A 27,328-nucleotide genomic window follows, 5' to 3' on the forward strand; every position below is an offset into this window, starting at 1 on the left:
TCAAAGGCTTCAGCGTTTTCGGTGCACGCCTAGGTGGCTTCTCCTTTGATGGCTCATGGGGCACTGTAGGTTTAGGATCCAATGTTTCATCATAAAGAGAACTCTTGCTTGAATTGCACTTGGATTTATGACTTATGTTCCCCATGGGAATTTTCTCATCTTGACGCAAGTTATACATGAATCGTTATCTACTTAACATTTCTTTTTGATCTTAGGACTTTCGGAAGTTTCACTTTTAATATTAGCCCTGAGGAAGTCTAGGCGGCGAGGCAAGAAGGAACGCGTGGTGGTAGAGGCTTTTAAGGAAGAGAGCCGAATAAAGACCATTAGGCAGTAATAATCCTGATAAGATCCAATTCATGTTTTAGAAGTGTGCTTGCTAGGACTGAGCAATACGGTGTTCCTCGACACTTCATTGAAATCCTAGTCTTGGTGTTCTCCCCGAGCATCCTCGGCCGCAAAACTCATCCCGTTGAAGCACCACCCTCTGCTTTTTAACTCGCAGGCCTGTAACCATCGCTGAGGGCAAACTTCTTATGGCTGTCCGGCCAAAATTTAAAGATTGTACTCATAATTTGAAACAGCACTTAGTAACCTCGGGATTTTACCTTGACTAATATCTATATATGAATAAAATAAAAAATTGAAAAAAACAAGACTACGAAATTATGCTTGACATTCTGGTTGGTAAGTGATTATCACTTCTCGTTTAAGTTTCCCAGGTCTCCCTCGCTGCTATTCCTATTCCCATGCGCCTTCACCTATTCTGGCCACACTAATCCTCTGCTGTTGTATGCTGTCAGAGTTGGTGGTACCATAAGGTGGGCCCAATGAGTCCCTTTTAGGGAAGACATCGGATCTGACAACATCAAGACGCCCTAATATCACTTGACTCAAACCAGTGAAATACCTTAATGACTGAACGGACAAGGGTTGCTTTAGACGGTGAGGGAGATGGAATGTGTTAAATATATTTAAGAGATTACTGTACATTAAAGTGAAGTGCAGAGTACTTTAGGAATATTAATACCATCTCGGTGAAAAATGTAATCTATTTTAGTGCCTGGACACAGCAACACACAGAAGAGGCAGCTTTTTCCCCCAAGGGTAACCATAGCTGTTTAATCTTTTGCCACATGAGAGATTTTCTCATTCGTTATCACTTGGATTGTTTAACTGTAGGCACGTCTTTGCACTCCAGTGAGTAGCAATTCTTCAGACCCGCCTGTCACACACTTAGCAACTATTCTGAATACACACAAAGCTTGCCTCGTGTACATAAGAATAGTCGTACCTAAAACAAAAATGAAAGGAAATAAAAGTATCAATATTGTTTTCTTTTAGTAAAGCCCGCACATCCATTTCTTTACTTTTCATGTTGTTTCCTTATAACAGCAATTATTGTTTTAGTATGAAAAAGTTTTACTTTTTACATCCACGCAGAACCAACCAAACTGCATATTTATATATAGTTAGCTAGTTTTTACAGGGTCCAAAAGGGTGTCACTAAATGACCCTGCAGCCGGAGGGCTCTTGCTTCGAAGGTCAGAAGGAAATAGTAATCAAATCATTATTAAAGTGTTTTTACAAAAGCGAACTAAAAGAAAATTAAAACAAAATAAAATAGTTAAACACATTTCAAACAGAAAATATTGCTGCAGTAGCTTTCCAATTTGTAAATATTGTGGGATCAGACAAAATTCCAAATTATGAAATATAGCTCGCTAAATGCAATAAACATCCTGCTACAGGGTTAATGCCTTCATGTATACGTTTGTATTTAAGTAACTACATTTAGATCGTCTAAAAAGTTTTGGGAAGATGAAAAAGATGCTACAAAAGCAAGCGAAAAGGAAATTAGCATAGAATTTTTCCTGGCACATTCTGATGTCCTCAGATGATGGGTTGATCCGCAGACACAGCTGTCACAGCTTTGCACGCAAGCTTTCACGCTAAGCTGTTGTCTTCCTTCAACACAACTGCAGAAATTCAGAAATTCCGAGGACTTCAAAGTCAACCAACTAATACGTGGACGCTACCATTTCGAACACGGTAAGTAATAAGTTACTTCAGGAATCTTCCAACAAAGTAGAGTATTTATTACATTAAAACAAATTCTACCCTATTAGAAGCACCACATTTGTGAGACAAGCACCCTGATTGCACTAAACAGGACAAGGTGTCAGTCAGATCACAAATCTGTCACTGAACAGGAATCAATACGACACACCGGAAGTCAAAATAATATTGAACCAGCATGAAGGAGTACTCAGCCGTGGGACCACTGTGGAATACAATTCACTTCTATCGCAATAGTAACAGAATAAGCCAGCAGGAGTTGAGCTTACCGCCACCCTGATACAACTCAAGCACAGCAAACGCCCAGTGATAATGGACCTCTGGCACGGAATGGTTAAAGAAAGGGTGCTAGACAACGGTGCATGGGTACTTTGGAGAAATACAAACAGTCCTCTTGTCCAGATTGCACTCAACGAGGGAGCAAAGGATAGCTGTCATTTTTATGTTTGACCACAAAGTAGAAGTGGTCCTGTTTAGAGGAGGCGGCTCTGTGGTACAGCCACGGTTGCATCCTGCCACTGCTGTTGGGAGAGCGTCAGATTAGTTCTGCCCTCTACTTCTTTCTGCCACCTCTCTCTTTCAAGGCCAGATGAATGACTGATCCGTTTACCATGTTGTAGAAAGCCAATGAATTTGAGTCTTTGATGAAAATGCCCTACAAAAACAAAGAACAATGTGAGAGGCACGGAAAAATGCATACATGGACAGCGAAAGCACATGAAAGCTATACATCCAACGCCCAGTTCAAACACCAGAGTGCGGTAAAGTAAACGTTACTAACATGTAATAATGTTTCTCTAGTAGAATTATTACAGAAAGGCCGTGATGCTGATACCGAACATCATCGGAAGTGTTTATGGAGGTGTTTGAAATCCCCTTTTTTGGCTATTAAATATTACTCCATTGATATGACAAACGCTATGAAAGTTCGCACTATAGGTTCCACTTAGCTCCCTTTTTGGACGCAGGCCTATTTTCTATTTCAAAGGACAAAACGGCCCCTGTGACCACAAAAGTTAGTCATAAGGACATGTTTAGTCACAAGTAATCATCCTTTTCTTGGTTAACAAACTAGATAAAGTCACCTGATTTGAGTGCTGAACACTTCAAACTACAAATCTCTGAAAACTTCACCCTGAAAGAAACCCTCCCCTACTGCTCAGCCGGACCACACGTCACCTTTACCAATGTCATCACCGACTTTGTTGCTCCACTCACCATCACTCCAGAGCCTCCATTCTTCTCTGTTACATCAACTTTCACCTAGAAGACCGATACGACGCCTGCTCCACAACACTCCTTGAAAGCTTAATTAACATTAGACTCTCACAGCTTGCCTCAGACTAATCACACGCTGCAGGACACACACTGGACCCCATCTACACCACAAGCAACAGCATCAAATATAACTCCACCACACAGCTCACATGGAATGACCACTCAAGTCAACACCCATACAAGATTCAGCATTCCAAGCCGGAGCTGGTCAAAATCATTGAAGTCAAACGACTCCGCACATTCAGAACAAATCAACCTAGCCCCACAGACAAAATCAGCAGGGACATCAACAACTGGCTCAAGAACTGCAGACTCCCTTGCACCCAACAAGCATAACAGATCAAACAAGCAGGCCCGCTGGTACCCAGATCTCAGAAACACCAAATGACACTGAAAAAAGCTAGAAAGGCTGCACGTGATGTTATCGCCAGCAAGTGAGACACTAAGAAAAAAGCACAAGTGGACCACTGATGGAAGCTTTAACAGCTGCAAGGCTTGATTGTCAAGGATTTCACTTCACCCCCAGCCACTGTCAACATCACTGCCTCCCAACAACTCTGCAACAACCTATCCAAATTCTTCCATAGAAAAATCACAAAGATCTATAGCAACTTTGCACATCAACCCAACCCCAGAGAACTCATTGATAGCCTACCTACACCAACCAAGACTGTCACCTGATCGAAGGGACAACCCTCACCAGAAACACCACAGCAGCAATCACGTGGATCATCAACACCTCCATCATGTCAGACATCTTCCTAGATAAACTGAAACTTGCTGAAATTAACACCCTCCTCAAAAAGCTCATAGCCAACCCAAATCAACTAAACAACTGACGACCCATATGCCTGCTCCCCTATCCGGCCAAAGTGATTGAGAACGCCATCAACAAGCAGCTCACAACCCACCTTAAACTCCACAATACTCTAGACAACACTCAATGAGGATTCAGAAGGAACCAGAGTACCAAAACAGTACTTGTTGCGGCCACAGACCTTCAAATCACCCTGGTCCAACGAGAAGCAGAGGCCCTCACCCTGCTCAACCTCTACACAGCCTTCAATGCGGCTCCCATACCACCCTCATCAAAAGTCTCCACGAGATTGGCATGCAAGGATCCACTCTCAAGAGGATCCATTCCTTACTCACTCTCAAGAGGGTCCGTCTGCCGCCACCCTTTATATCAGAGGCCAAGAAACTGATATGTGGAGTCCCATAGGGATTGTCCCTGAGCCATACACCTTTCAACATATACATGACACAGTTTACAAACATCATCCAATCACAGAACATCATGTCATCTCCTATGCCGATGACACATAACTCACCCTCTCCCCGACTTACAAGACAACCACCACCAGAGCCAACTTCACCAATTGCATGAACATGGTAGCCTCCTGGATGAAACTTCCTGAAGCTCAACTCCTACAAGACAGAAGTAAGGGTCTTCGGCAACAAGACCCTTTACATGGGACTTCATTTGGTGGCTGCCAACACTCACACCCCCCAGAACACGCAAGAAGCCTAGGGAACATCCTAGACGACAAGCTGAACATGACAGCTCAAGTCAACACAGTGTGCAGCTCCTCCTTCCACATCCTACGCATGCTGCTAAAGATCTTCAAATGGTTGCCTCAGAACACAAGATGGACCATCCGACCATCACACAAACACTCATAACCAGTAGGCTGCTCTAGGAACACTTTCTACGCTGAAACCTTCAAACTACACAAAATCCCAAACATTCAGAACAGGGCCACAGGACTCATGCTCAACCTCCCATACCACATCTCAGGAAACTTCACTGGCTCCACATTCAAAAATGCAGCCAATTCAAACTTCACACACAAAGTCCTACACAACACAGGAGCAGGATACCTAAACAGCTACATACGCTTTCCTCCACCCACCAGATACCTTGTTTGTTTCTCTTTTTTTCTCCCTCTCTCTCTCACCACAATAGCACAACTGGATGTCACTCGTTCTCCTACATTGCACTCAAGACATGGAAGGACCTCCCTCAACACAGGGCCTTCTTCTCAATTCTAGAGTTCTGTAAGAAGCTCAAGATCTGGCTCTTTATATAAACACCTTGGGGGCACAGCATCAACGGCACACTTAACAGAATTATTAGAGATGGTCTGGTCCTCTAAGACAATCAGCTGACCCCTTTTCTGATGTTCCTTAGTGAGAAACTGCAATAGCTCTTCCATTCCAGCCCAGTGGGTCGGTCGCACCAAGCCAAAAGTGCCTGGGAGATAGCTATCCGCCAATGATTTGTGGCTTGGGCCGCTACTCTTACCTTCAGCATCAGTGCATTTTTTCCTCTTTCGCAGGGGAGAAGAGTCCCCAGTGGCTTGACTATTAGTCTGTTTATGGGACGTCGTAGCCACAAGAGAATCAGGTGGTACCCGTGCTCTGATATACAATGGGTCAGAGGGAGCCGCTCTGCATTTTTTGTCCACTGACTGTGTAATGATGTGGGAGCGGACAGGTTCCTAAACAATATCCTCAATCTCGAAGCAAGGGGAGGTATTGAGTTTCTTTGTGTGTGGCTGCTACTGTGTCAAATAAGAAATCATGTTCAATAGGATCCTTGTGCAGTTCCACATTATTAAAAGGGGCTGCCCTGGTGTCTACTTGCTGGTAGAAAGTAGTGTCTTCTGGTGGTGAGGGGCATGCAGGGTACAGGTCAGGATCATTGGATGGGATGGGATTGGGGTCATATGCATCCCACGGGTCAGTGTCACCTGGAGGACCCCCCAACCCACCACTGAAGGGGGGTGCGGGGGCCCTGTGGAGTGTAATCTCCTGGTATGGGTGAGATGGGGGACTGTGGAGGGGGAGGGGTGGGGGTGGTGGTGAAGATGGAGCAGGAGGCGGAGGTGGTGAAGGAAGAGGAGGTGAGGGAGAAGGCATGCAAGGAGGACTAGTAGCCTTATCCTTAGTATGCTTTTTGGTAGGAACAGGAATGTCCAGAGCCTCTTAAAATGAAAGTTTTCATTTGGGCCGCAGTGGGGAGGAAGGTGTGGCAATAATCTGACCTGTGCCCTTCTGTATCTGGAGCATGCGCCGGTGAGTGTTCATCTTCTCCAGTATGGGCTCAATTGGAGATGGGCTGGTGGAAGACTGGCCTGAGTCTCTGCTCTTCTATGGTTTCGGCTCCAAGGCTTTTGGCGTCAAGGTCTTTGGCTTTGGGAGCTTGGGTAGCACCGAAGAAGAGGCTTGCAGCTGTCCACTCGGTGCAGAGGTCTGGATCGATACAGAAACAATCTCTCAGTCCGAAGCTGTAGAGGGTGATGCAGACGAGGCAGCTTTGGCCTTCAGGGCAACTTTTGGCACAGAGGTAGCAGGTGAGGCAGATGTAGTAGTTTTCTGGTGCCGACTATGGCCAGATGACAGTGGCGGACAATAGACCTCTAAAGACAAGCTGGAATGTCTTTTTGGAGACGTTGTGTGGGACAGTAGGGGCCACAGTACTCACACACTGAGCAGAAGTCATCTCGAGGCTTTCAATGTCAAATTTAACATCTGGCTCAGAACTTTCCTGTATGGAGACAGCCTCTTTCTCCTGCTCAGGTTCCTTTCTGGCGTGCTCCTCACCAAAGATGTCCCCCGGGTGTTTTCTGGCATCTACTGGGCCATCTCCAGTGTACGATCGCGTCGGCCCGAAGCGTCTTTTTCAAACAGAATGACTTGCAAGTGTCGAAGTCAGCCTCACGATGGTCCAGGTAGAGGCACATGAGGTGTTGATCGGTGTGCAGGAACTTGGTGTGATACCGAGGATAGATTGGAATGGAGTCTGTTTCATCAGGGAACCATTCCTGTCGGTCCCGGGGCCATGTGCAAGGTACGCCCATGGGGGTGCAGGGCCCCCAATCGATGAAGCGATCAGAGCGATAAAATAAAAGAAGCACGAACGAAACAATACCTCCGATAAAAGACAGAAAGAGATTCGAAATTTCTGAACCAAAGAGTCGATAGATGGAGTGGAGCCACACACATACAAACCAGACGGCGGACAAAAAACAATCTAACAAATGAGTCGAAGCCCATGTGCAATATCATAGAGAGGAGGAGTCACTCAATCTCGTGTCTCTGAACACTTCATTGAAGAAAAACAACATGCACCACTCCACACCCAAGATTAGATGGCAGGTGTATGCAGCGCAAGTGTATCTATAGCCACACATGCCATCAACAGAGCATTATCAAAGGTAAGTGACTTACTCTTCCGATTCCTCACTTTTTAAATTTATACCAAAGCATTACCTTCCGAGATGTAGGGGCCTCTGTGGCAAACTCACACCAAAAAACACTGCAAGACCAAATAGGCAAAATGCCTTTCCCGCTGGACAGCGCTATCCAGATAGCAGTGCTTTGTGAATGTGTGCACAGACGTCCATGTCACAGCTTGAGGGATGACTAGAACAGTCACTCCACACACCAATACAGTGTTGGCAGCATTAGCCTTGCTGGAATTCGGTGTTGGACCTTACATGGGCTGTCTTTTGGCTAATGCGTAACAATGTCAATGCAGACCACTATCTACATTGACAGGTTTTCTGCACCACTTTGCCGGAGAACCTGCCAAAAAGCAGAGCGTTCACCCAATGGACTAACCTGCTAAAATGCTGATAGTTCACCCAATGGACTTTTGTGCAATCGATCTAGAAGCTTATACCTCTTTTTGAGGTTTAGTTAATGGAGTCTGTCCTCCCCTTCAAGGGGTGAGGCCCGGCAAAAGTGATGGATTGTACAATGTAAATAGAAGTCACGGCTTGCCACAAGAAGGCTGTCCAGATCCTCAGCAACAGTTTGCCTGGAAAAAAGGTGGTGTAGGGCAATTGTACCGAAAGAGCCTGGAGTTCACTCACACAATGAGCTGAAGTGATGGCAATGAGGAAGGCAGTTCTGAGAGTCAGAAGACGCAACGAGCAGCTGTGCATTGGCACAAAGGGGGTGCACAAGGAACATCGTACCAAATTAGGTTAACACTGAGGCATCACAAACAGTTTGGATGTGAACATGTTTGCAAACCTACCATAAACCAAATCACAACAGGTGATTCAAACAAGGACACTTGGTCCAGCTAACGCTGAAAGGTAGATATAGTCTCTACCAGATACGGCATTTCCGTCTCTACCGTCCCAGCTACATAATGTGTAACTCCAAACCTGGGCATGTTTGGTATCAAACATATCAGACTCATACCCCAATACTGTTGCCAGTATTGGCTGTATGATTCCATGCACTCTGGGGGCTCATTAGTGGACCCCCAGCATTGCTACCACCAGTCTTACAGGGTTTTCCCGGGCAGCTTAGCTGCTGCCACCCCTCAGCCAAGTCTCTGCCCTCTTGCTGCTTGATCTAATCAAGCCCAGGAAGGCAGACCAAAGGAGTTCCTTTGGGAGAGGGAGGTAACACCCTCCCCCCTTTGGAAATAGGTGAGACTGGCTGGAGAGGGGTAGCCTCCCCAAGCCACTGGTTTTGCTTTGAAGGGCACATTTGGTGCCCTCCGTGTATAAAACATTCCTCCACACTGGTTCAGGGACTCCCTGTCCCTGCTCTGGCGCAAAACTGGACAATGTAAAGGGGAGTGACCACTCTCCTGTCCATCACCACCCCAGCAGTGGAGCCCAGAGCTCCTCCAGAGGGCCCCTGGGTTTCCGCCATCTTGATTCCAAGGTTGGCAGTGAACTCTGGGAGCAATCACGTCTCTTTCAGCCACACCCTGGAACTCCACTGGACAGATCACCGCTGCATCCACTTCTCCTTCAAGAAACCCACAACACACCACCCCCACTGCCGTTGGAATAGGGTCACCGAAGGCCAAGTGATCGCGACCCTCTCCCAGAACCCACCCATCAACACCACAGACACTGATGCAGCTGCCCACTACTTCAGGCAATGGGTCAACACCTGTCCAATACTCTCGCCTCAATCAGGAATCCCTCCAACAGATGCACCGACAGAAAGGCCTTCTGGTTTACCGCCAACGTCCACGAATCTAAGCAAAGCTGCCGGGAAAGAAAGTGGCGCCAAGATCAGACTCTGGACAACCTCACAGCCTTCAAAAACACCATCCGCAGACACCACTAACTCATCTGAGCCACCAAGAGAACCGCCTTCAAAGACCAAATCAACAACAACGCACACAGCCACAAGGAGCTCTTCAAAGTCGTGAAGGAACTCTCCAACCCCAGCTCCAATGCCAATAACATCCCGCCATCCCAAGACCTCTCCGACTCCCTAGCCTCCTACTTCCACCGCAAGATTGCAGACATCTACGACAGCTTCAGCACCCAGACCCCCGTGGCAACCACCAACACCACAGATTCACAACCGACCAACCTCCTGCTCTCCTGGACCCCCATCAATGACAACGACACCATCGAAATCATGAACACCATCCACTCCGGCTCTCCAGCTGACCCCTGCCCTCACCACATCCTCAACAAAGCAAGCTCCATCATCGCACCCCAACTACGGAAGATCATCAAGAGCTCCTTTAAGTCCGCCACCTTCCCGGACAGCTGGAAACATGCAGAGATCATCACCCTCCTCAAACAACCCAAGGCGGACAGGACCCAAAGGACCTCAAGAACGTCCGGCCCATCTCCCTGCTCCTCTTCCCAGCAACAGTCATTGAGAAGGCTGTTAACAGACAACTAACCCGCTTTACTGAGGAGAACCACACCCTGAACCCTTCCCAATCCGGATTCCACAGTAACCACAGCACTGAAACTGACCTCATTGCTGCCACAGACTACATCAGAACCATACTGGACAGCGGCAAAACCGCAGCCCTCATCCTCTTGGACCACTCGGCCTTGTTAGACACAGTCTGCCACCACACCCCACGCTCACGCCTCAGCAATGCTGGAATCTGCAACAGAGCCCTGGACTGGGTCACCTCCTTCCTCACTAGCACAACCCAGAGAGTTCGCCTCCCTCCATTCCGCTCGGAGGCCACCAAAATAATCTTCGGCGTACCCCAGGGTTCGTCCCTCAGGCAGACCCTCTTCAACGTCTACATGGCCCGCTCGCTAACATCGCCCGATCCCACAACCTCAACATCATCTCATACGCCGACAACACCCTGCTGATCCTCTCCCTCACCTAGGACTCTGCCAAGACCTACCTCCATGAAGGAATGAAGGCCATCGCCGAATGGATGAAGAACAGCTGCCTCAAACTCAATTCCGACAAGACGGAAGTCCTCATCTTTGGCTCCACCCCCTCCGCATGGGATGACTCCTGGTGGCCTAACACTCTTGCAACCATTCAGACTCCCACCGACCACGCATGCAGCCTAGGATTCATCTTTGACCCCTCACTATCCATGACCCAGCAAGTCAACGCCATCGCCTCCTCCTGCTTCAACACCCTCTCTGCATGCTCCGAAAGATCTACAAACGGATACCCACCGAAACCAGAAGAACAGTCACCCAAGCCCTCGTAAGCAGCAAGCTGGACTATGGCAATGCCCTCTATGCAGGAACCACAGCCAAACTCCAGAAGAGGCTGCAACACATCCAGAATGCCTCCGCACGCCTCATCCTGGACATCCCCCGCCACATCACATACCACCTGAAAAACCTGGACTGGTTCCCAGTCAACAAGGAAATCACCTTCAAACTCCTCATCCACGCTCACAAAGTACTGCACAGCACCGGACCAGAATACCTCAACAGACGACTCTTCTTCTACACCCCGACCTGGCATCTCTGCTCCGCTGACCTCGACCTCGCAACCGTCCCACGCGTCCACAGAACTACAACCGGTGGTAGATCATTCTCGCACCTCGCCGCCAAAACATGGAACACTCTCCCCACCCACATGCGCCAGAAAAAAGACCTCCTTACCTTCAGGAATCTTCTCAAGACATGGCTGTTCGAGCAGTAACGCCCCCTCCCCCCCCCCCCCCCCCCCCACCACCACCACCACCAGCACCTTCAGACCCTCACGGGTGAGTAGTGCGCTTTACAAATTCCTGATTGATTGATTTGAGTGGCCAGGCAGGTGACGTCAGAGGTACCCCTCTGATAGGTAGTTAGCTGGTTAGGTGACCAAGCCCCCTCTTTGGTCTATATAGGGTATTCCTCTGGGGTGGGTCCTCAGATTCAGCTTGAAAGATTCCAGCAGGACTCCTCTGCAACCTCTGCTTCGACTTCTGGCCTTTCGGAACCCTGACTGAACCCTCCAAGAACCTACAAGCTGCAGATTCATGAGGAAGACTCTTCTACAACATTGTATCCGGAATTCCTGACAGCTTTGCAACATTTCCCAGGCTGTTCATCCTCAGAAGACTGCAACTTTTCAGCCTGCACAAAAAGAAGGAATCTCCCTTGGGGTGAAGGCATCACTCCCCTGTAACTACAGGTACCTGGCTGCAACAGCAACTGGCTGCGTGGATCTCCCCTCATCCTGAGTGACGTGGGTCCTGCATCACAAGTGGTGGTCCAGAGAGTTGCTCTTGGTCTTCTCTACCAGATTGTCGCACTTTGGTGGTGGTTATGTCTTTTCCACTCCAAGGAACACAGTACCCCCGTGCACCACGTCCTTTACAGCTGCCAAGGCTTGTTTGCTTCATCTCCAAGTAGAACTTCAGGCGATGTGTAGCTCCAGCCCCCAGGACTCCCTCCTGAAACTCCTGGGCCTCTGCGTGGTCCTCTGATGACGTGGGAGCAACTTCTGTGGTGCTGCGTGGGCTGCTTCTGTGACTTCTATGTCCCTGTCCTGTGGGACACCCGTAGGTGCTGCCTCTGCTCCTGTGGGCCTTCTGCGACGTGGCGGGTCCCCTGTGACTCCCCCTCCTGTATTGAGTCCTCCTGGATCTTGCTGGTCCCCAGCAGCACCCCTTTTCCTCCAACCACGAGTTTGCCTTGGTCAAGGCTTGTTGGTGGAAATCCTTCACCGACACCCCTTCCCTCCCCTCCATCTGCAAACCAGGTTCCTGTGCGGGACACCTTTTGCAAGCATCAGGAACTCTTCTGCAGCTTCTGTGCCACAGTGCTGACCTGTCTCCCTTCTTCGTCGACCAACTCCAAAAAGTACCTCTGAGTGGGTAGTATCTTCTACTCCCCCTGGACTTCAGACACATCTGGACTTGGCAGCCTCTCTCCGCAGGTCTCCATCTTCGGTATTCCACTGATGGTTCCCTGCAGGCTGTCCTTGGTGTCTTTTTTTTCTTCTTTTCATCCTTCAGGGTGTTTTTTTTTGGGAAATACAGTGTTTTACTCCTGCATTCCTGGTCACTGGGGGCGTACTACATTACTTACCTGTGTGGTTTCCTAGTACTGCCAGCTCCCCTCCACACGATGGGGGCCCTGTGTTCACATTCCACTTTCTTAGTATATGGTTTGGGCTCCCCCTAGTGTCACTATTGCTTATTGCTATCTTACACTGTTTTCCAACATTTTTATGCCTCTTACTGTTTCTTAGTGCATATATGTACAGTGTGTTTACTTACCTCGTATTGGAGGGTTACCTCTCTAGTATTTTCTGATACTGTGTTCTAAAATGAAAATGTCACTTACCCAGTGTACATCTGTTCGTGGCATCAGTCGCAGTAGATTCGCATGTTCTGCAATAGCTCGCCATCTGGTGTTGGGCCGGAGTGTTACAAGTTGTTTTTCTTCGAAGAAGTCTTTCGAGTCACGGGACCGAGTGACTCCTCCTTTTGTCTCCATTGCGCATGGGCGTCGACTCCATCTTCGATTGTTTTTCCCCGCAGAGGGTGAGGTAGGAGTTGAATTGTAGTAACAGTGCCCATGCAATGGAGTGACTAAGTATGCACCTATTTAAGGTTGAGATGATACATATATAAATAATTGAAGGTAACTTCCAAACTGCCACAGGCTCCCGGGGAGGCGGGTGGGCACATGCGAATCTACTGCGACTGATGCCACGAACAGATGTACACTGGGTAAGTGACATTTTCAGTTCGATGGCATCTGTCGCTGTAGATACGCATGTTCTGCATAGACTAGTAAGCAGTTATTTCCCCAAAAGCGGTGGATCAGCCTGTAGGAGTGGAAGTAGTCTGAAATAATGTCCTTAATACGGCTTGACCTACTGTGGCTTGTTGTGCGGATAACACGTCTACACAGTAGTGCTTGGTGAATGTGTGAGGCGTAGACCATGTGGCTGCCTTACATATTTCTTGCATTGGGATGTTTCCTAGAAAGGCCATGGTAGCACCCTTCTTTCTGGTTGAGTGTGCCCTTGGTGTAATGGGCAGCTGTCGTTTAGCTTTAAGGTAGCAGATTTGGATGCATTTAACTATCCATCTGGCTATACCTTGTTTTGAAATTGGGTTTCCTGCATGAGGTTTTTGAAATGCAATAAAGAGTTGTTTAGTCTTTTTGATGTTTTTTGTTCTGTCAATGTAATACATTAATGCTCTTTTGACATCTAATGTAAGTAGTGCCCTTTCAGCTACGGTATCTGGCTGTGGAAAGAACACTGGAAGTTCCACTGTTTGATTTAGATGGAACGGTGAAATAACCTTTGGCAAAAATTTAGGATTGGTCCTTAGGACGACTTTATTTTTGTGTAGTTGTATAAAAGGTTCCTGTATAGTAAACGCCTGAATCTCGCTTACTCTTCTTAGGGAAGTAATGGCGATGAGAAATGCCACCTTCCAGGTTAGGAACTGTATGTCGCAGGAGTGCATGGGTTCAAAAGGTGGACCCATAAGTCTAGTTAGGACAACATTTAGGTTCCATGAAGGAACAGGTATTGTTCTTGGTGGTATAATTCTCCTAAGGCCCTCCATGAATGCTTTAATGACTGGTATCTTATATAGGGAAGTTGAATAGGTAGTCTGCAGGTATGCAGATATTGCTGCAAGGTGAATCTTAATGGAAGAGAAAGCTAGGTTAGATTTTTGTAAGTGAAGCAAGTAACCCACTACATGTTCTGGAGTTGTGTGTAATGGTTGTATTTGATTAATATGGCAGTAGCAAACAAACCTCTTCCATTTACTTGCATAGCAGTGCCTGGTGGATGGCCTTCTGGCTTGTTTTATGACTTCCATACATTCTTGGGTAAGTTGTAAGTGCCCGAATTCTAGGATTTCAGGAGCCAGATTGCTAGATTCAGCGATGCTGGATCTGGGTGTCTGATCTTTTGGTTGTGCTGTGTCAACAGATCTGGCCTGTTGGGCAATTTGATGCAGGGTACCACTGATAGGTCTAGCAGCGTTGTGTACCAGGGTTGCCTTGCCCAAGTTGGTGCTATCAATATGAGTTTGAGTTTGCTTTGACTGAGTTTGTTTACCAGGTAAGGAAGGAGAGGGAGAGGAGGAAAAGCGTAAGCAAATATCCCTGACCAGTTCATCCATAGGGCATTGCCTTGGGATTGTTTGTGTGGGTATCTGGATGCGAAGTTTTGGCATTTTGCGTTCTCCCTTGTCGCAAACAAGTCTATCTGAGGTGTTCCCCAGAGTTTGAAATAAGTGTTCAGAATTTGGGGGTGAATTTCCCATTCGTGGACCTGTTGGTGATCTCGAGAGAGATTGTCTGCGAGTTGATTTTGGATCCCTGGTATAAACTGTGCAATTAGGCGAATTTGGTTGTGAATTGCCCAATGCCAAATTTTCTGTGCTAGCAGGCTTAACTGCGTGGAGTGCGTCCCTCCCTGCTTGTTTAGATAATACATTGTTGTCATGTTGTCTGTTTTGACGAGAATGTATTTGTGAACTATTATTGGTTGGAAAGCTTTTAGTGCTTGAAAAACTGCTAGAAGTTCTAGGTGATTGATATGCAGTTTTGTTTGATGTACGTTCCATTGTCCTTGTATGCTGTGTTGATCGAGGTGTGCTCCCCACCCTGTCATGGAAGCATCTGTTGTTATTACGTATTGTGGCACTGGGTCTTGGAAAGGCCGCCCCTTGTTTAAATTTATGTTGTTCCACCACAGAAGCGAGAGGTAAGTTTGGCGGTCTATTAACACCAGATCTAGAAGGTGACCCTGTGCTTGAGACCACTGTGATGCTAGGCATTGTTGTAAGGGCCTCATGTGCAGTCTTGCGTTTGGGACAATGGCTATGCATGATGACATCATGCCTAGGAGTTGCAATACCATCTTTGCCTGTATCTTTTGTGTTGGATACATGCGTTGTATGATGGTGTTGAAATTTAGAATTCTTTGTGGACTTGGAGTGGCTACTCCCTTTGATGTGTCTATTATGGCTCCTAGGTATTGTTGTACCTTGCGCGGCAGAATGTTGGATTTTGTAAAGTTGACGGTGAACCCGAGTTTGAAGAGGGTTTGTATGGTGTGATTTGAGCACTGTATGAACGAATGGGCCTTGATTAGCCAGTCGTCCAAATATGGGAACACATGTATTTGCTGCCTTCTTATGTGTGCAGCGACTACCGCTAGACATTTGGTAAAGACTCTTGGTGCTGTTGTTAATCCGAAAGGCAGTACCTTGAATTGGTAATGTATTCCTTTGAATACAAACCTTAGGTATTTCCTGTGCGATGGGTGTATTGGTATATGGAAATAAGCATCCTTGAGGTCTAAAGTTGCCATGTAGTCGTGTAGTTTTAGCAATGGCAACACTTCTTGTAGTGTGACCATGTGGAAGTGGTCTGATTTGATGAAAGTGTTCACTACTCTGAGGTCTAGGATTGGTCTCAGCGTTTTGTCCTTCTTTGGTATCAGAAAGTACAGTGAGTAAACTCCTGTGTTTATTTGTGTGTTTGGCACTAATTCGATTGCATTCTTTTGCAATAGTGCCTGCACTTCTATCTCCAGGAGATTGGAATGGTGTGTTGTTAAATGTTGTGCTTTTGGTGGTATGTTTGGAGGGAATTGTAGAAATTCTATGCAATAACCATGTTGGATAATTGCTAGAACCCAAGTGTCTGTAGTGATTTCCTCCCATGCTTTGTAATAATGACCTATTCTTCCCCCGACTGGTGTTGTGTGGAGGGGGTGAGTGACATGTGAGTCATTGTTAAGTAGTAGGGGTTTTGGGGCTTTGAAATCTCCCTCTATTTCTAGGGAATTGCCCTCCTCTATATTGTCCCCGAAAACCTCCTCTATACTGTCCCTGGTAAGTGGACGGTGTTGCTTGTGAGGTGCTGGCTTGTGTGCTTTGACCCCGAAACCCCCCTCGAAAGGGCGTTTTACGGAATGTGCTGTAATTCCCTCTGCTCTGCGGGGAGTAGAGTGCGCCCATGGCTTTGGCAGTGTCCGTATCTTTTTTGAGTTTCTCAATCGCTGTGTCCACTTCTGGACCGAACAGTTCTTTTTCATTAAAAGGCATATTGAGAACTGCTTGTTGAATCTCTGGTTTAAATCCAGACGTTCGGAGCCATGCATGCCTTCTGATAGTTACAGATGTATTAATTGTCCGTGCAGCTGTATCTGCAGCGTCCATGGAGGAACGTATCTGGTTGTTGGAGATGGTCTGTCCCTCCTCAACCACTTGTTTTGCCCTATTTTGGAAGTCCTTGGGCAGATGTTCAATGAGATGTTGCATCTCGTCCCAGTGGGCTCTGTCATAGCGCGCAAGTAGTGCCTGGGAGTTAGCGATGCGCCACTGGTTTGCAGCTTGTGCTGCGACTCTCTTACCAGCTGCATCGAACTTGCGGCTTTCTTTATCTGGGGGTGGTGCATCTCCAGATGTGTGAGAGTTGGCCCTTTTCCTAGCTGCTCCTACAACAACAGAGTCTGGTGGCAGCTGTGTAGTGATGAAAACCGGGTCCGTAGGAGGCGGCTTATACTTTTTTTCCACCCTTGGTGTGATTGCCCTACTTTTGACCGGCTCCTTAAATATGTTTTTTGCGTGCCGGAGCATACCAGGGAGCATTGGCAGGCTTTGGTATGAGCTGTGGGTGGAGGAGAGTGTGTTGAACAAGAAATCATCCTCGACCTGTTCCGAGTGGAGGCTTACGTTGTGAAATTGTGCTGCTCTAGCCACCACCTGAGAGTACGCGGTGCTGTCTTCTGGTGGAGATGGCTTTGTAGGGTATGCCTCCGGGCTGTTATCTGACACTGGGGCGTCGTATAGGTCCCACACGTCCTGATCTTGGTCACCCTGGCTCATGGTGGTGTGAGCTGGGGAGTGTGATGGAGTTTGTGCTGGTGAAACGTTAATCACGGGCGGAGGAGAGGGTGGTGGTGTAACCCTTTTCACCACTTTTGGTTGTGGTGCTTGTTCCGTCTGGAACTCCAACCTTCTCTTTCTCCTAATGGGGGGAAGGGTGCTTATTTTTCCTGTCCCCTGCTGAATGAAGATACGCTTTTGCGTATGGTCTACATCAGTTGCTTGTAGCTCTTCCTCAAACCTATGCTTTTGCATTTGGGAGGTTAGCGAGTGCTCTTCTGTATAAGAGCCTGAAGCTGGGTCGCTTGCAGTTTGTTTCGGCATCGAAACTTTGTCTGCGTGTTTTTTCGGCTCCGAGGTGACTTTTTTCCTTTTCGGGGCCGAAACCTCTCGGCGTCGATCTGTTTCGGTGCCGCTGTCTCGGCGTCGAGCCGTGTCCACACCGGCATCTCGGTGTCGAGGCTTATCTCCAGCACTTTCTCGGTCCCGAGAAGGCTGCGTGCCGGTGTCTCGACCGGAGTCGGACGATCTCGGCACTGTTTGGGCCTTTTTCGGTGCCGACGGTCGGTCACCGAATTTATGGGTCGAGCCATGGCCTGGTGGCAGTGGCGTCCCCTGGGCCTTGTAAATGTTTCTTTGTGTGGTTTTCGACGTCTTATTCACGGTTTGTGTATCGTCGAATCCTTCGGAGTCTGAGTCTTGGATCGAGAAGGTACCTTCTTCTTCCTGTTCCTCGAACTCCCGTTGGGCTGTCGGTGCGGACGCCATTTGAAGTCTTCTGGCTCGACGGTCTCGGAGTGTTTTTCGGGACCGGAACGCACGACAGGCCTCGCAGGTGTCTTCGCTGTGCTCAGGTGACAGGCACAGATTGCAGACCAAGTGTTGGTCTGTGTAGGGGTATTTATTGTGGCATTTGGGGCAGAAACGGAACGGGGTCCGTTCCATCGGCGTTCTTCAGCACGCGGTCGGGCCGACCAGGCCCCGACGGAGGATCGAAAAAACTACCCCGAAGGGCACTGGAGCTCTTCGATCTTCGATGCGGTGTGGAATCTAAGTACGCCGATCCCGAACGCAACAATACCGACGAAAATCTTCCGAAATTAGCTAATTTTCCGTTCCGAAACTCGGAGCGACAGGAACACGTCCGAACCCGATGGCGGAAAAAAAACAATCGAAGATGGAGTCGACGCCCATGCGCAATGGAGACAAAAGGAGGAGTCACTCGGTCCCGTGACTCGAAAGACTTCTTCGAAGAAAAACAACTTGTAACACTCCGGCCCAACACCAGATGGCGAGCTATTGCAGAACATGCGTATCTACAGCGACAGATGCCATCGAACATAAAGTACCTTTATTTTTGTACAACCAAGTGTTTTCTTTCTTGTGTGCAAGTACTGCGTGACGGTAGTGGTATTGCATGAACTTTGCATGTCTCCTAGATAAGCCTTGGCTGCTCATCCACAGCTACCTCTGGAGAGCCTGGCTTCTAGACACTGCCTACACTTCACTGAGAGGGGATACCTGGACCTGGTATAAGGTGTAAGTACCATAGGTACCCACCACACACCAGGCCAGCTTCCTACAAGCAGGTTTTACAGCCCTAAGGCAGCGCACATTATATTACTTGTAAGAACATATCTAAATCTGCAAAAGCAGATATGCCCGTGCTATGTCTGTCGATTCTCAGACAGTGAGTTAGCAGGGAAGCCATTTTAAGTACATGTGCTGGACACTGGTCAATCCAAGTACCCAGCTACATGATGACTTCACTGAAAATAGGGATGCTTAATATCAAACATCTCATATTAATAAGCCCTCACTGATGCCAGTGATGGATTTATTAATACGTGCAGCCAGAGGGCACCTTAGAGGTGTCCGCCTGAAAAACCTACCATGTACCAGTGGGCTGGCTGACTAGTTTTAAACAGCCTGCCATCAGCAGATAGGTTTCTGACACCCAAGGGGGAAGAGTCTTTACTCTCGAGCAAACAGGAACAAAACTTGCTCTGGCAGGGGTGTTAGCAGATCCCTCCCAACAGGATGACCAACAAACCTGCGTTCCAAAGGAGGGGGCTTCAAAGAAGCCCACTGTCGTTGGTATACATATCTGGCTTTCCTCCGAAGGAAGATGCCGAACCCCCTGCCCCAGGGCCCATTTGGCACCGGGACAGGCAGGAACATTAGTAGTCAGAGAGGTGTGCCCACCTCTCAGGTCAGTCCCACGCCTAAGGTGAGCTGCCTGATGTGGACAAAACTTTTGAAAGTGTGCCATCTTGGTGATAGCAGAACTAGGAACTTTGGGACAGGCTTATGTCCACTTCCCACAGGAAGTGGTCATACAGGGGGTATAGTTACCCCACGGGTAAGTAGCCAATTGGGTACCAGCCTAAACTCCCCTAAACGCCCCTAAATTCAGTATTTAGGAGAGCATCTGGCACCAGGCAATCAGAACCTGCTGACCTGAAGAAGGCGGCGTAAAAAGGCAAGAACTGAAGATCAGTGACTGACTCTGCGGCAACAATGCCAGCCTGCCTGCTAAATTCGACAACTGTGAGAAAGATGCTTAGTCCTCCAGCTGCTGAAACTTCCAAAAGCTTGGGAAGACTGCCTGCTTTCACCCCAGCATAAAAAACTCCTGTGGAGTAGCAGAGCTGCTCCCCTGCATCCGTACAGGCACCCAAGAAACACTGAAGGGGACTCCAGACCACCAAAACCAGACGCCGGACAGCACTACTGCACCTATGCCCCCTAGCCCGAGTTGAAGTGGGCCAATGGTGCTAGTGAGGCCCCCAGCTGCTCCAGAGACAAAGTCCATTGTGAGTTTTCCCACTGCGACTTTCACATCAATGCCGGCAGCCTATCTGAGCAGGCCCCCTCTACCACGAGTGACCTGGAGACAAAGACCGGACACCTCTGCACACGTTTGCACTGGACCGCGTAGAAGAGCACCAAGCGTCCCATCTCCCTGCCTCGTGAGACCCGAGCCCACTTGCTGGTTTGGGCAGACTGGACCACGAGTCCACACCTGTAGCCTCTTTCTGCAGGCAACCTCTATAGCGCCTGCTCTGGTGACAGAAACCAGACACCCCTGCACCCAGCCGTAGTAGGCTCATGCAAAAACTTGCTAACCGTTTAGAAGTTCACTTTCCCTTTAATCACTTTTCCAGTATGAGGAACAATTAGGGAAGACGTGATGAAAACCGTTAAGGTTTGCACAGACTCAAAAGGGCATTGCAACCCTTGAACTATTGCTCTTTACTACCTCCAGCCCCAGTATGTGGATCTGCAGAAATTAGTAAAAATCAGGAAACTGCTAGTATTCAAACCCCACTATAGCATTAGTCCTGGCATAATCAGAGAGGCCATTATCAAAGTACCTATATTATGAGATTAGTGCCATACCTTGTCGCCGCACTATATGGCACCAAAGGGACAAGTAGATTCTTTTTCAGGACAAAATATATTTTATTCAATTCCACACCCCTGCACCACCATGGGTCTAAACCCACCTGTTGGTTCACCCCGACTGGACCCCCAGTCTCTGCCTGCAGAGCCTTTCTGACCGGACCTATGCCCATGGACTTCAATGGGGCACCAGACGGTGAACTACATCTCTGCACCTGGCCGCCCGAGGTGACGTGTTGGTGTGGCCTAGGACCCAGCCACATACTCACCGTAAGTCTGGAAGATTGGTCCTATAAGTCACTGTTGAGTTCCTGATTGCTGTATTTGTTTTTCCTCCACAGGATAACATTGCAGCTTCAGAAAATTGCACTGTTGACTTTTCAAAACTGTAAATTCCGATTGCAAACCGTACTTATCTGATCATACTGACTCTGATGTCTAAACACATATAAATATACCTGTTATTTTTGTAAATTGGCGTGAACCTCCTTATTGAGTTGTGCATCTCATTTAGTGGCAGTGTGCCTATGGTAAACGTCTAACACTCCTCTCTGATAAACCTAAAGCTACTCGACTACACTACCTCCTAAGAGTGTAGAAAGCTTGGCTCTGGTTGCAGTATCCCCCACTTTTTGCTGGTTTGTGATGCAACTAAAGTGTACTGGGTTACTACTAACCAGGTGCCCAGTGCTAGCGTTCTTTTCCCAAAACAAGACACCTGATCACTTGGTCCCCAAATGGCCTTTAGCACCTCTGTACGTTCCTAGTAAACGGTACCCCCAGTGCCTATAGCATGGGTATTGAAGAGGGGCCCCAAGAGCTACAGCACAACTTGTGCCACTCTAAGAGACCCAGCATCAAGAACATGCAGACTGCCATTGCAGCTGGCATGACAAGGTGCTCCCAAAATGTGAAAACACAACATGGCACACAACCTATGTGCCATGTCCCATGAACACTCCATGTAATATTTGTATGTCACCCCTAGAGCAGAGCTTATAGCCCTAAGGCAAGGTGCATTATATTACACGTGTGGACATATTTGCAAGACCAGATATGCCCCTGTTATGTCTTTGATGATTCGTAGACATAGTAAGTGAACAGGGAAGTCATTTTAAATATATGTGCTGGACAATACGAGTTCCCCAGCTACTTGATTGCTTCCCTGAAAATAGGGATGTTTGGTATCAAACATCTCATATTAATAAACTCATTTGTTCCAGTGATGGATTTATTAATACAGACACCTTAGATGTGTCGCTCAGAAAACCTACTAACTGCTGGTGGGCTCACTGACCAGTTCTAGCCAGCCTGCCACCAACTGATGAGATTCTGACCCACCCAGGGTGAGAGCCTTTGCCCTCTGGAGGTTAGAAACAAAGCCTGCTGTGGCAGGGTTCTTACACACCCCTTCCAACAGGATGATCGGCAAATCTGCATTCCAAGGAAGGAGGCTTCAAAGAAGCCTTTAGTATGCAGATCTGGCCTTCCTCTGAGGAAGATGCCAACCCCCCTACCCCAGGGCCGATCTTGTACCTTAGGGTGACCAGCCTGAAATGAACACAGCCTTAGGAATTCCACCATCTTGTGAGTGTGGAATTAGGAATTCTGGGACAGGGAGTGGTCATCCAGTGGGTGAAGTGACCCCAAGGGTAAGTAGCCCATTGGCTACTACCCTGCACTCCCCTTAATGCTCCCTAAATTGAGTATCTAGGGGGCCCCCTGATACCAGGATGTAGGAAGTTGGCTCTGTATGCACTATTTCAAAGTAAGGACTAGTATGCAGAGTCCAAGGGTTCCCCTTAGAGGTAAGATCGTGGCAAAAAGAGATAATTCTAATGCTCTATTTTGTGGTAGTGTGGTCGAGCAGAAGGCTTATCAAAGGAGTAGTGTTAAGCATTTGTTGTACATACACAAGCAATAAATGAGGAACACACACTCCGAGACAATTCCAGGCCAATAGGTTTTTGTATAGAAAAATATATTTTCATAGTTTATTTTAAGAACCACAGGTTCAAGATTTACATGTAATACTTCAAATGAAAGGTATTGCAGGTAGGTACTTTAGGAACTTTGAATTAGCAAAATAGCATATACGCTTTTCACATAAATCACAATATAGCTATTTTAAAACTAGACAGTGCAATTTTCAACAGTTCCTGGGGGGAGTAAGAGTTTGTTAGTTTTTGCAGGTAAGTAAACCACCTACGGGGTTTAAGTTTGGGTCCAAGGTAGCCCACCGTTGGGGGTTCAGAGCAACCCCAAAGTTACCCACACCAGCAGCTCAGGGCCGGTCAGGTGCAGAGGTCAAAGGGGTGCCCAAAACGCATAGGCTTCAATGGAGAAGGGGGTGCCAGCAGGTAAGTACCTGCATCTTTGGAGGGCAGACCAGGGGGGTTTTGTAGGGCACCGGGGGGGGACACAAGTCAGCACGAGAAGTACACCCTCAGCAGCACGGGGCGGCCGGGTGCAGTGTGCAAACACCCATCGGGTTGTCAATAGGTTTCAATGGGAGACCAAGGGGTCTCTTCAGCGATGCAGGCAGGCAAGGGGGGGGGGGGGGGCTCCTCGGGGTAGCCACCACCTGGGCAAGGGAGAGGGCCTCCTGGGGGTCGCTCCTGTACTGGAGTTCAGATCCTTCAGGTCCTGGGGGTGCAGAGTCTTAACCAGGCGTCGGGATCTGAGGAACAGGCAGTCGCGGTCAGGGGGAGCCTCGGGATTCCCTCTGCAGGCGTCGCTGTGGGAGTTCAGGGGGGGCAACTCTGGCTACTCACGGTCTCGCAGTCGCCGGGGAGTCCTCCCTGAAGTGATTGTTCTCCACAAGTCGAGCCGGGGGCGTCGGGTGTAGAGTAGCAAGTCTCACGCTTCCGGCGGGAAACGCAAGTTGTTTCAAAGTTGCTGCTTTGTTTTAAAGTTGCAGTCTTTGGTGAACAGGGCCGCTGTCCTCGGGAGTTCTTGGTCCTTCTAGAGCAGGGCAGTCCTCTGAGGATTCAGATGTCGCTGGTCCCTGGGGAAAGAGTCGCTGGAGCAGTGTCTTTAGAAGTGGGGAGACATGCCGGTAGAGCTGGGGCCAAAGCAGTTGGTGTCTCCGTCTTCTCTGCAGGGTTTTTCAGCTGATCAGTCCTCTTCTTTTTAGATTGCAGGAATCTAGTTTCCTAGGTTCTGGGGAGCCCCTAAATACTGAATTTAGGGGTGTGTTTAGGTCTGAGAGGGCAGTAGCCAATGGCTACTGGCCTTGAGGGTGGCTACAACCTCTTTGTGCCTCCTCCCTGAGGGGAGGGGGGCACATTCCTATCCCTATTGGGGGAATCCTCCATCTGCAAGATGGAGGATTTCTAAAAGTCAGAGTCACTTCAGCTCAGGGCACCTTAGGGGCTGTCTTGACTGGCCAGTGACTACTCCTTGTTTTTCTCATTATCTCTCCTGGACTTGCCGCCAAAAGTGGGGGCTGTGTCCAGGGGGCGGGCATCTCCACTAGCTTAAGTGCCCTGGGGCATTGTAACACGAAGCCTGAGCCTTTGAGACTCAATGCTAGGTGTTACAGTTCCTGCAGGGGGAGGTGTGAAGCACCTCCACCCAGAGCAGGCTTTTGTTTCTGTCCTCAGAGAGCACAAAGGCCCTCACCACATGGGGTCAGAAACTCGTCTCTCAGCAGCAGGCTGGCACAGACCAGTCAGTCCTGCACTGAACAATTGGGTAAAATACATGGGGCATCTCTAAGATGCCCTCTGTGTGCATTTTTAAATACATCCAACACTTGCATCAGTGTGGGTTTATTATTCGGAGAAGTTTGATACCAAACTTTCCAGTATTCAGTGTAGCCATTATGGAGCTGTGGAGTTCGTTTTTGACAGACTCCCGGACCATATATTCTTATGGCTACCCTGCACTTACAATATCTAAGGTTTTGTTTAGACACAGTAGGGGCATAGTGCTCATGCACCTATGCCCTCACCTGTGGTATAGTGCACCCTGCCTTAGGGCTGTAAGGCCTGTTAGAGGGGTGACTTACCTATGCCATAGGCAGTGTGAGGTTGGCATGGCACCCTGAGGGGAGTGCCATGTCGACTTAGTCATTTTCTCCCCACCAGCACACACAAGCTGGCAAGCAGTGTGTCTGTGCGGAGTGAGGGGTCCCTAGGGTGGCATAAGACATGCTGCAGCCCTTAGAGACCTTCCCTGGCATCAGGGCCCTTGGTACCAGGGGTACCAGTTACAAGGGACTTATCTGGGTACCAGGGTTGTGACAATTGTGGAGACAATGGTACATTTTAGGTGAAAGAACACTGGTGCTGGGACCTGGTTAGCAGGGTCCCAGCACACTTCTCAGTCAAGTCAGCATCAGTATCAGTCAAGTCAGCATCAGTACCAGGCAAAAAGTGGGGGGTAACTGCAACAGGGAGCCATTTCTTTACACAGGATCTCAGATCTTTGCTGGACACAAAATAAGTGAACAAGAGGCCAATTGAATCTTAGGACGAAGAAGCACAACTGACTTAGTGTCAACCCTGCTAGTCTGCCTTCTCCACCGGAACCTTGAGGAACAACTGACTTGTCCTGCGGATGCAGCATCCAAGAAACAGAGAGCCACAAGTGCTTCGCAAATTGCCAAGAACTCCCTTGGAGCAGAGGGGCTGCTTCCCTGTAGCTGCAGGCAACCCAAGAATGGACTGTGAGGACCGGAACTACCAAAATTCTGACGCCGGACATCTCCACTGCACCGGAGCTGAAGTGGGACACGGGTGGGTTCCCAGGCCCACTAGGGATGAAGCTCACCTTGAGTCCACCCAGTGTGGACTTTCCAGCGGCATCTGCAGCCTGTTTTTGCAGACCCCCCCCCCCCCCATTCCCTGTGACGGAGACCCGCCAGTCCACTACACCTCTGCACCCGGACGCCCTGGACCAACAAGAGGAGGACCACTGTTGTCCCTACATCACCCAGGCCCATGAGAACCTAGCCCACTTGTTGTTGAGCCAGACTGGACCCCCAGTCCACACCTGCAGACTGTTTCTGTGAGCCCCTGCAGCCGAGACAGCCCCTGGTGACGGTTAGCTCAATGTTCCAAACAAATTCTGCACCCAGATGCACCGGACCAGAGACAACAGGACCAATGGTGTCCCTACGTTCCTGAGCATCGCAAGACTTGAACCCCTTGGTGGTTCACCCAGACGGAATCCTTAGTCCACCCCTGCAGCAACTATGTGACCGGACTGACCTCTATAGACTTACACGGGGCACCTGATGATCATCGGCACCACCGCACCCTGCCGCCTCAGTGCCACACCCAAGATGTTCTATTGGTGTGGCCTTGGACCTTGCCCCATAATTACCTTAAGCCCAGGAGCTTGGTCCTATAAGTAGCTGTATTATACCTGTATGCAGTGCTTGTTCTTCCTCCATAGGATAACATTGCTGCATCTGAAAAATGACTGTCAACTTTTGCAAACTTTAAAAATTCAAACCTCGAAAAGTATTCATCTGATTCCGGTGATCTTGGTGTCTAAATTTATATAAATGTACATGTTATTTTTATAAATTGGTGTTGGATTTCTTTATCGAGAGTGTGCCTTACATGCTTAGCAGTACCCTCTGATATGCTTAACTGCTCACCCACACTACCATAAAAGAGAGCATTTGGGATGTCATTTGTGCCTCTGTGATACATTTGGGGTTTACCTGGACTCTTTGCACCTGGTACTTCTTTTTGGTCCACTATATAAGGAGCAAGCATCCTACGCAGAGCACCTAGGGATTGCTAGAGAGAACCGCTGGACTCTTTGCACAGTATATCTCATTTACTATATAAAGAGCCAGCTTGCTACAGCTGCTGTTTAAAAATCGACTTAATTGGCTACAGCTGCAAACAGCCCCACATGGTTGCCAATAGGGTTATAAGGTGAAGTAGTATAAAAAAAAACCAAAAAAAAAAAAACATACTTGTACGAACCACCGCAATTAATTGCATGCTCACTTCTAGTACCAAGATACCAAATTAAGGGCCAGATGTAGCAAAAATCTGGATTGCGAGTCGCAATCCAGAATGTAGGATGGTGTCCCTGTCACCATCAGCGACTCGCAAGGGGGGGGGTCGCAAAGGCCCACCTCATTAATATTAATGAGGTGGGTCGCAATTTTCGACCCCGTGGTGAGTGGCGGCACTCACAGGGATGGTGGCCTGCTGGAGACAGGAGACCACCATGTCTGTGGCTGCTTTTAAATAAAGCAGTTTTTTTTTGTAATGCAGCCCATTTTCCTTAAAGGAAAACGAGATGCATTGCAAAACTAAAAAAATGAATCTTTTTCCATAGGACCACTGCCTGCTCTGAAAAAATGTTTTTCATGCCAAGGGACCCCTTCCCTTTTGCGAATGGGTTACCACCAGTGTGACACTGGTGGAAACTGCGATTGCTTTGCGACCGCGTTCGCGGTCACATAACAATACAGCATCACGCTGCGACTCGCAATTAGGAAGGGGAACACCCCTTCCTAATTGC

At 48.3% G+C, this 27,328-nt stretch overlaps 1 protein-coding gene across 1 annotated transcript in view; it reads right to left on the reverse strand.

Annotated features, from left to right (window-relative positions):
- Nucleotides 1-1,322: 1,322 nt before the first annotated feature.
- SF3A1 (splicing factor 3a subunit 1) overlaps nucleotides 1,323-27,328 on the reverse strand; it is a 97,894-nt gene continuing 71,888 nt past the window's right edge. Inside the window, exon 16 of the mRNA XM_069214622.1 lies at nucleotides 1,323-2,734. Within this exon, the coding sequence (XP_069070723.1) occupies nucleotides 2,633-2,734 (102 nt within the window). The 3' untranslated portion in view covers nucleotides 1,323-2,632. The remainder of the gene's footprint in view (nucleotides 2,735-27,328) is intronic.

This window comes from Pleurodeles waltl, chromosome 11 (genome assembly GCF_031143425.1).
Source record: "Pleurodeles waltl isolate 20211129_DDA chromosome 11, aPleWal1.hap1.20221129, whole genome shotgun sequence".
In the NCBI taxonomy this organism is placed as follows: domain Eukaryota; kingdom Metazoa; phylum Chordata; class Amphibia; order Caudata; family Salamandridae; genus Pleurodeles; species Pleurodeles waltl.